This window comes from Clupea harengus, chromosome 9 (genome assembly GCF_900700415.2).
Source record: "Clupea harengus chromosome 9, Ch_v2.0.2, whole genome shotgun sequence".
NCBI lineage: Eukaryota > Metazoa > Chordata > Actinopteri > Clupeiformes > Clupeidae > Clupea > Clupea harengus.
The window spans coordinates 27492650-27502303 of record NC_045160.1 but is presented as its reverse complement, the minus strand read 5'-3'; the positions used below and the strand labels follow the sequence as shown (position 1 = coordinate 27502303).

At 50.3% G+C, this 9654-nt stretch overlaps 1 protein-coding gene across 2 annotated transcripts; it reads left to right on the top strand.

Moving 5' to 3' along the window:
* The first annotated feature begins 264 nt into the window (after window positions 1–264).
* On the top strand, window positions 265–7934 carry si:ch211-235m3.5 (BICD family-like cargo adapter 1). Of its 2 annotated transcripts, XM_031574044.2 has the most exons (5): window positions 273–536; window positions 3813–3887; window positions 5492–5604; window positions 6540–6660; window positions 7678–7933. In XM_031574044.2, exons 1-5 carry the CDS (start codon window positions 480–482, stop codon window positions 7876–7878), a joined length of 567 nt encoding a protein of 188 aa, XP_031429904.1. In that variant the 5' UTR covers window positions 273–479; the 3' UTR covers window positions 7879–7933. The 2 variants fall into 2 exon arrangements, with proteins under 2 accessions (XP_031429905.1, XP_031429904.1); XM_031574045.2 differs by lacking the exon at window positions 3813–3887 and having other exon boundaries at window positions 265–536; window positions 7678–7934.
* The last annotated feature ends 1720 nt before the right edge of the window (window positions 7935–9654 follow it).

The window sequence follows — 9654 nt, the reverse complement described above, 5'->3', positions numbered from 1 at the left end:
GCAGCAGTTTTTCTTTAAAGTGAGGTTATGGTAGTGCAAAAAAGGCAATTTAGTAATGGCAGCAAAAGACATCCTGTAAGATGTATTTGTTACATTCCCAGTGCAGGTATAACAGTAAGTGGTTATGGTAAACGTAGGTGATAAAAGTGCAAGAGACAGTTTTGTTGCAGAGTCCTGAGTGATTTAAGGGGGGGGGGGGGGATTTCAGCCCCATGTCAGACTGACGGATTGTAGTAATTGTAGTAATTGTAGTAACTGTAGCTATTGTGGCATTTGTAGTTGTTGTAGTTGCCCCAAAGATGCCTCGCTGCTCTGTTCGAATAAACCCTAAGTGTTAAATGAAGAGTCCCTGAGCTGCTTCTCACTGTCCTGTCCTCCACTCTAGCTCACACAGGAAGTTGAGTCCATCCTGAGGCTTCTACTTCCTCTGACGCGTGACCCACCAGGAGCCGGACGACCGGCAGGACAACCTGCAGGGCATGATGGGACAGCTGAAGTGCCTGGCCCAGGAGTTCGCACAACAACACACATCTCCGGTGAGTGTGGAGGAACACACACACACACAAACACACACACACACACAGGAGCTTGCACAACATCACACATCTCCGGTGAGTGTGGAGGAACACACACACACACACAAACACACACACACACACACACACACACAGGAGCTTGCACAACATCACACATCTCCGGTGAGTGTGGAGGAACACACAAACAAACACAAACACACACACAGGAGCTCGCACAACAACACACATCTCCGGTGAGTGTGGAGGAACACACACACACACAAACACACACACACACACACACACAGGAGCTTGCACAACATCACACATCTCCGGTGAGTGTGGAGGAACACACACACACACACAAACACAAACACACACACAGGAGCTCGCACAACAACACACATCTCCGGTGAGTGTGGAGGAACACACACACACACACACACAAACACACACACACACACACACACACACAGGAGCTCGCACAGCAACACACATCTCCGGTGAGTGTGGAGGAACACACACACACACACACACAAACACACACACAAACACACACACAGGAGCTCGCACAGGAACACACATTTCCGGTGAGTGTGGAGGATCACACACACACACACACACACACATACATGCACACTCACTCACTCACTCACTCACTCACTCACTCACTCACTCACTCACTCCATGAACCCAAACATCAGGGGTGTTCCAGTGCTAAGGACACACACACACACACACACACTCACAGGAGCTCGCACAGCAACACACATCTCTGGTGAGTGTGGAGGATCACACACACACACACATACATGCACACTCACTCACTCACTCACTCACTTTCTCTCTCTCTCTCTCACTCACTCACTCACTCACTCACACACACACACACTCACTCCATGGACCCAAACATCAGGGGTGCTAAGGACACACACACACACACACACACACTCTCTCTCTCTCCATGAACCCAAACATCAGGGGTGTTTCGGTGCTAAGGACACACACACACACACACACACTCTCTCCATGGACCCAAACATCAGGGGTGTTTCGGTGCTAAGGGGCTTGGGCTGTGTGAGCTCAAATGAACAATGGCTGACCTGATTTACTTCTCCCTATTCTATGACTCATGGGTAGCGGGCTGTAAAGAGTGTGTGAAAATCCCTCAGTGCTGGCGTTGTTTATGAACTTTGGTTATGAACTTTGGTTAAAGGAGAGAAGGGGAGGTCATCAGCGTGTTAGCATGGCTGACTCACGAAAGGGAGGCTTTCTCCAGTATATTAATCATGTGTGGGTTTTACTGGCCTTCGTGTGTGTGTGTGTGTGTGTGTGTGTGTGTGTGTGCACGTCTCACCTGTTCATGTTCTCCGCAGTGCCAGAAGAGCAGAGGGGTCTTGGTGATATGAGCATGCAGAGACTAGAGAGGCGTATCTGAATGGCAGCTGGCCAAGGGAACATCTCAGATAAACATACTCACACTGAATGCCAACATTGGCCAACTGAGGCTGGCTGAACCTTTAACCTTTAATTAGTCAGCATTATTACCAAAATGGCAAACTGTGTTAGTGTTGGCACTGAATGACAGTTTGGGTCAACTGTTGATACATTCTCTACAAGTTTGCGTCAACATTGGCCAACTTTCTGTAGGAATAACCACCTTCTTCAACACTGGTTACTAGGGCTGAACGATTAATTGCATTTGCGATAAAATGCGATATGATAAAACGCAATCGCAATATTAGGGGGAAAAAATCGCAATTAGATTATTTTCCCAAATCGTTCAGCCCTACTGGGTACCTTTACTCTAAATGCCAGGCTGGGTTAGCGGTGGCTATATACGTAAACTCACTTGGTAGCTCCAGTGCAGATGAGTCTATGTGGCAACTTTTGTTGTACAAATTGTTGGGAAATCGCTGTTGTTCGCACATTCTGAAGAAATGTATAAACATTAGGTACAAAAACAGTATAGTGTGCTAGTCTGTGTCAGTAACTGGTGTGTGCTAGTCTGTGTCAGTTACTGGTGTGTGCTAGTCTGTGTCAGTTACTGGTGTGTGCTAGTCTGTGTCAGTGACTGGTGTGTGCTAGTCTGTGTCAGTAACTGGTGTGTGCTAGTCTGTGTCAGTTACTGTGGTGTGCTAGTCTGTGTCAGTGACTGTGGTGTGCTAGCCTGTGGTGTGCTAGTCTGTGTCAGTGACTGTGGTGTGCTAGCCTGTGGTGTGCTAACCTGTGGTGTGCTAGTCTGTGTCAGTGACTGTGGTGTGCTAGCCTGTGTCAGTGACTGTGGTGTGCTAGCCTGTGGTGTGCTAGCCTGTGTCAGTGACTGTGGTGTGCTAGCCTGTGGTGTGCTAGCCTGTGTCAGTGACTGTGGTGTGCTAGCCTGTGGTGTGCTAGCCTGTGTCAGTGACTGTGGTGTGCTAGCCTGTGGTGTGCTAGCCTGTGTCAGTTACTGTTGTGTGCTAGCCTGTGTCACACAGCTATAGTTTAGAGTGGTCACAATGCTCCTGCATTCAAAGTTGTGTTTGAGACAGTTGTGCTTTGTTCTGTCAAGGGTATCCTGTTGACCTGGTTCACTGAGTGAAAGGACATGTGTGTGTGTGTGTGTGTGTGTGTGTGTGTGTGTGTGTGTGTGTGTGTGTGTGTGTGTGTGTGTGTGTGTGTGTGTGTGTGTGTGTGTGTGTGTGTGTGTGTGTGTGTGTGTGTGTGTGTGTGTGTGTGTGTGTGTGTGTGTGTGTGGATTGTGGAGGGAAACTGGTGTAGGGTGGGGGCAGTAAGTCTTTCAGTGCTGTTACCTGAGACTAGATAACCCAGCCCACTGGCCTCACAGAGAAAGCACAAAGAGCAGGCCTTGTCTGCCATTCTCTCTCTCTCTCCTCTCTCCTTCTCTCTCTCCCTCCCTTACCCCCCCTCTCTCTTCTCTCTCTCTCTCTTCTCCCCCTCTCTCTCACGCTCTCCCTTATCTCCCCCCCCTCTCTCTCTCTCTTCTCTCCCCCCTCTCTCTCTCTTTCCCCCCCCTCTCTCTCTCTTCTCTCCCCCTCTATCTCTCTCTCTTCTCTCCCCCTCTATCTCTCTCTCTCTTCTCTCCCCCTCTCTCTCTCTTCTCTTCCCCTCTATCTCTCTCTCTCTTCTCTCCCCTCTCTCTCACTCTCTCTCTTCTCTCTCACTCTCTCTGTTCTGACTGCTGTAATGTGGAGCTGACATGTGATCTGCGTTGTCCTGTGTGTGTGTGTGTGTGTGTGTGTGTGTGTGTGTGTGTGTGTGTGTGTGTGTGTGTGTGTGTGTGGTGTGTGCCCCCAGCTAACAGACTCCATTGTGTGTGTGGGGAGTGACCAGTGTGAGAGCCCGGCACAGATACAGGAGCTGGAGGATCAGGTGACTGCCAGCACCTCATGTGTTAAAGCCATCACATCACACACACACACACAGGCAGAGGGGCACCTCATGTGTTAAAGCCATCACATCACACACACACACAGGCAGAGGGGCACACATTTGGGTGTGTGTGTGTGTGTGTGGAGGGGGGGCACATTTGGGGGTGTGTGTGTGGAGGGGGGGCACATTTGTGTGTGTGTGTGTGTGTTGGGGTAAGGGGGGGGGCACATTCATTCAGGTGGGTGGGGGTTTTCCCAGGTCCCATCGCAGGTAGCTGCAGGTACAGTTGCTATTGAGTTTTTACAACAGTGCATACCACGGTCGTGTGGTTTTGCAAGAGTTTGAAAAGCTCACAAAGGCTTTCATTCTGTGAAAGAGGTCATGTATAACATTTCTGTGGATATTCCCAAGTATCTGCCAAATATCAATGAGCAGTGTATGTGCAATATCAGAATCTTTGATAATCGAAGGCCTGAATTTTAGTATCTTGTAATTATTTCAAGTCAGTTTAATAACATTAACAACTATCCTTGTGATCCCCACTCTTCATAAACACTTTCTTGTTCAACAAACGTCCTGTTTTCACAAAGGCATACTGTATTTCTGTGAAATTCCACACCAGTCCTGGAGATGTGCTGCACGTAGACCGTCCATGAACAGTGTGCCCCCTAGTGGTAGCTTAGAGAAAGACCTTTTACAGGGCCCTGCCCTCTGGCTCAGTCACAGAACTAGTGGAAAGATTGGCAAAATACTCACCCTACTGTGTAGCCCAAAGACGGTGATAATAAATGTTATATATAATACTCACTCTACTGTGTACCCTACATCTATCTGTTACCATAGTAACCAGGTTCACTCTGTTCACTGAGTTTTTTCTGTGAACCCTACATCTATCTGTCACCATAGTAACCAGGTTCACTCTGTTCACTGAGTTTTTTCTGTGAACCCTACATCTATCTGTCACCATAGTAACCAGGTTCACTCTGTTCACTGAGTTTTTTCTGTGAACCCTACATCTATCTGTCACCATAGTAACCAGGTTCACTCTGTTCACTGAGTTTTTTCTGTGAACCCTACATCTATCTGTCACCATAGTAACCAGGTTCACTCTGTTCACTGAGTTTCGTCTTTGATTTCTGGCATGCCCTCATATGAAGCTGGTCTCAGCGGCCTCTCTCACACTCACACACACACACACACACACACTCACACACACACACATACACTCATACACACACACACACACTCACACACACACACACACACACACACACACACACACACACACACACTCACACTCACACTCACACTCTCACACATGATGATGTACTGATGCGCCTCTTGTATGTAGTTGGTTGAAGCTGTGCTGTGTCAGGTACTGAGCGTTAACAAGTTTATGTAATGCTTCTTCTGGTTGCTTGTGGACTGGTCCTCTTCTGTAAGTGATTAACACCCCTCTCTTTCTTTCTTACTCCATCCTTACTACATCCCTCTCCCTCTCCCTCTCCCCCTCTCCCTCTCCCTCTCCCTCTCCCTCTCCCTCTCCCTCTCCCTCTCCCTCTCCCTCTCTCTCTCTCTCTCTCTCTCTCTCTCTCCATCCTCAGGTGTCTGTGCTGCAGGAGGAGAACCATAAGCTGAGGCTGTTGGCGGAGCGATGCAGGGTGGAGGAGGAACAGCTCCATCAGGCCATCAGAGACAGAGACGAGGCCATATCAAAGTAAACACACACACACACACACACACACACACAACACAAACACACACACACACACACACACACACACAGGATGAAGGAGGAACAGCTCCACCGGGGAGTCATCAGGGAAAGAGACAAGGCCATATCAAAGCAAACACACACACACATACACACTCATGCACACACACACACACACTCAAGCACACGCACACACACACACACACACACACACTCAAGCACACACACACACACACACACACTCATGCACACACACACATATGCACACACACTCATGCACACACACACACACACACACACACACACACACACACACACACACACATACACACACACACATACACACTCATGCACACACACACACTCATGCACACACACGCACACATACACACTCAAGTACACACATACACACTCATGCACACCCGCACTCATGCACACACACACACACACACACACACACACTCAAGCACACACACGCACCTCACATACTGGGAGGGTGAGGGGTTGAGCATAGGAGGCTTTTTCAAAGGGGTTTAGCTAAAGTACTTTTCACTTATGGTTATTTAAGCAGTGATTTTTCAGAAGCTCTGTTCTCACATGGGGGATCATTGCTGTTTGGGTCAACTCACACACTCATGCACACACACACACATACACACTCATGCACACCCACACTGGTTGGGTCAACTAGGGATAACTGGTGATAAAAAAAACAGAACTGATGGTTTCAACTATTGACAAACGAACAGCAGAATTACTCCTGTTGTGGCATAAGAGCTATAGATGTTGAAACCTCTGAACCAAGTACTTAGATTATCAGCACCTCAGCAAGCAGGATCCTGAATATTGTATTGCAGGAAGGTCATATGCATGCGTATCTTGTCGTGAGTGTTTTATAAAGGTTCTAACCTGTGTCACCTGGCTGCTCTGATTGGCAGGAAGACCCTGATGGAGGCGGAGCTCGTGCGGAGCAAGAATGACATGATGGGCCTGAATAACCAGCTCCTGGAGGCCATACAGAAGAAGCTGGAGCTGTCACAGGAGCTGGAGGCATGGCAGGTGGGTCACGGGGGTGTGTGTGTGTGTGTGTGTGTGTGTGTGTGTGTGTGTGAGTGTGTGTGTGTGTGTGTGATAGAGAGTGTGGGTGTGTTGGTTTGTGTGTGTGTTTGTGTGTGTGTTTGTGTGTGTGTGAGAGAGAGACAGTGTGAGTGTGTGTGTGTGTGTCTGTGTGTGTTTAATGTTTCCCACCATCTGCTGTCTGTACTATACTGTCCCACTGGGTTTTGCATCTATGAACAAGCAGACAGCATGAATAAACACACACACACACTCACACACACACACACACACACACACACACTCACATACACACCTACACACACTCACACACATTCACACGTACACACACACACACACACACACACACACACTCACACACACTCACACGTACGCACACATACAGTAAATACACACATACACACATAGTCCAAATGAAAGCCAGCCAGTGAGTGAGTGAGTGAGAGACACAGGGGGAGAGTTTACTCGGTCGTATCACAGATGCTCAGACAGTGCCCCCTGCTGGTTACAGTCTGCCATGCCCACACGAGAGGTCACGCCTGGAAGACACCTGTCCCACTCATTCCCTCTCACTGGGCACTGGGACAACTGGCACTCACCGGCCAATAGCCATGCCAGGAAATATTAACTCCCACCCTCCAGCCAATCAGATGTGAGACGTTGTTGATGTGTCCTAACTGTAACCAATAGCTTCGTCTTTACTCTGTGTATTCCCTGTCCTGGCCAGTGGGTGGCCTCCAGCTAAGGGGGATCTGTGTGATAGTCTGGTTTTATGTCTGGCAACAGCCTGTCCTGTGGGCTCAGCCATCTGGTGGGTGTGGGGCAGGCAGGAGCTCCCTCTAGTGGTGATAAAGGTCATAACATATGAGGAAAATCAGACCACCTTCACTGTAGCCCTATTCACAGCACAGACCTTCACACTTCAATATATTTAGAATATTCAGAGGTTGTAATGTTTCTCTCTCTCTCTCTCTCTCTCTCTCCTCCTCCCTCCATCAGGATGATATCCAGGTGATTCTGAACCAGCAGTTGCGTACGCAGCAGCAGTGTGAGCAGAGTCAGAGGAAGCCTGTGGCGGCGGCCCACCCCCTCTCCTTCCTGCGCCGCTCACGCCGCCTCTCCACGGCCCCCGGCTGCATCTCCGAGACCCCCACCACCGCCCCCTCGCCCTGGAGGGACTGGCTCAAGAGGGGCAAGTGAACAGCCCCCCCATATACCCCCCATATACCCCTCATATACCTCACCAGCTACCCCTTGGGCAAGTGAGCTACTGTAAATACCCCTGCCCCCCCCCTACACCCTACCACGTACACCAGGAGCAAGTGAGCTACTGTAAATACCCCTGCCCCCCCCCCTACACCCTACCACGTACACCAGGAGCAAGTGAGCTACTGTAAATACCCTTGCCCCCTCCTACACCCTACTAAGTACACCACAGGGGGAGTGCTCTACACTAACTGCCCCCTACTCACACTAGATGAACTACACCAAGGGCAAGTGAGCCCCTACACAATGTACACACACTGCAACCAGGGGGTTATTAAGCAGCCCTATCTGCCCCCTACCCCAAAACTAGAGACAAGTGCACCGGGGCAAATGAGCAGCACCACACGCCCCCATGCAAAACAAACTACAAACTAACTGCACCAGGGGGCATGTATCACCTGTCCCCCGCACAGACCAGAGGAACCGCACCAGGGGCAAGTAAGACATACCATCTGCCCCTGCAGAGACAAAACCAACTGCACCAAGGGGCGAAGGAGCCACGCTATCTGCCCCAACACACACACACACAAAGTAGCTGCACCAAGGGCAACTTCCCCCTTGCCCCATGGTCCCATGGTTGCGATCCACATCAAGCGGTCACTGGGACATGGGCTGACCATGGAGCGGGCCTTAACCCAGTGATGAGCGGGCCCTACTGTGACTGTGGAGCGGGCCCTAACCCAGTGATGATGTCAAATGAGCGGGCCGGCCGGGCCCTAACCCACTGCTGGTGTGACCTGAGCGGGCCCTAACCCAGTGCTGATGTCACCATGGAGCGGGCCGGGCCCTAACCCAGTGCTGATGTGACCGTGGAGCGGGCCCTAACCCACTGCTGATGTGACCATGGGCCCTAACCCACTGCTGCTGTGGCCAGTGCTGGGTTCTTTTCAGACGCGATGTAACTGACAGTGGGCTCCACGATCCCTCATAGTCATCATTGTTAGAGCACTACCAAGTCCAGGAGCCCACTGTCTCACACGGAGACACCGAGGAGAAGAGTGAAGGAGCTCTGTCTCACACGGAGACACCGAGGAGAAGAGTGAAGGAGCTCTGTCTCACGCGGAGACACCGAGGAGAAGAGTGAAGGAGCTCTGTCTCACGCGGAGACACCGAGGAGAAGAGTGAAGGATCTCTGTCTCACGCGGAGACAGGGAGGAGAAGATTGAAGGATCTCTGTCTCACGCGGAGACACAGAGGAGAAGATTGAAGGAGCTCTGTCTCACGCGGAGACAGGGAGGAGAAGATTGAAGGAGCTCTGTCTCACGCGGAGACAGGGAGGAGAAGAGTGAAGGATCTCTGTCTCACGCGGAGACACCGAGGAGAAGAGTGAAGGATCTCTGTCTTACGCGGAGACACAGAGGAGAAGAGTGAAGGAGCTCTGTCTCACGCGGAGACAGGGAGGAGAAGAGTGAAGGATCTCTGTCTCACGCGGAGACAGGGAGGAGAAGAGTGAAGGATCTCTGTCTCACGCGGAGACAGGGAGGAGAAGAGTGAAGGAGCTCTGTCTCACGCGGAGACACAGAGGAGAAGATTGAAGGATCGCTGTTTCAGGCGGAGACAGCGAGGACCTGTGATCTTAGGAGAAGACTGAAGGATTTCTGTTTGAGAAAACCAATGCCTTATCCTGCTGGTTTGGATCGCCACACCTCTGGGAAACACAAAGAATGTTTTTTTTTCTTCTCCTGATCAAAATGAGACGTTCTATTTTGT

Bases quoted from the DNA above. Each gene is read 5' to 3' on its own strand.
- si:ch211-235m3.5 (XM_031574044.2), top strand. From the start codon at position 480: ATGATGGGACAGCTGAAGTGCCTGGCCCAGGAGTTCGCACAACAACAC. The intron at 3,888-5,491 runs GTGACTGCCAGC...CTCCATCCTCAG, and splicing joins TACAGGAGCTGGAGGATCAG to GTGTCTGTGCTGCAGGAGGA. The intron at 5,605-6,539 runs GTAAACACACAC...TCTGATTGGCAG, and splicing joins AGAGACGAGGCCATATCAAA to GAAGACCCTGATGGAGGCGG.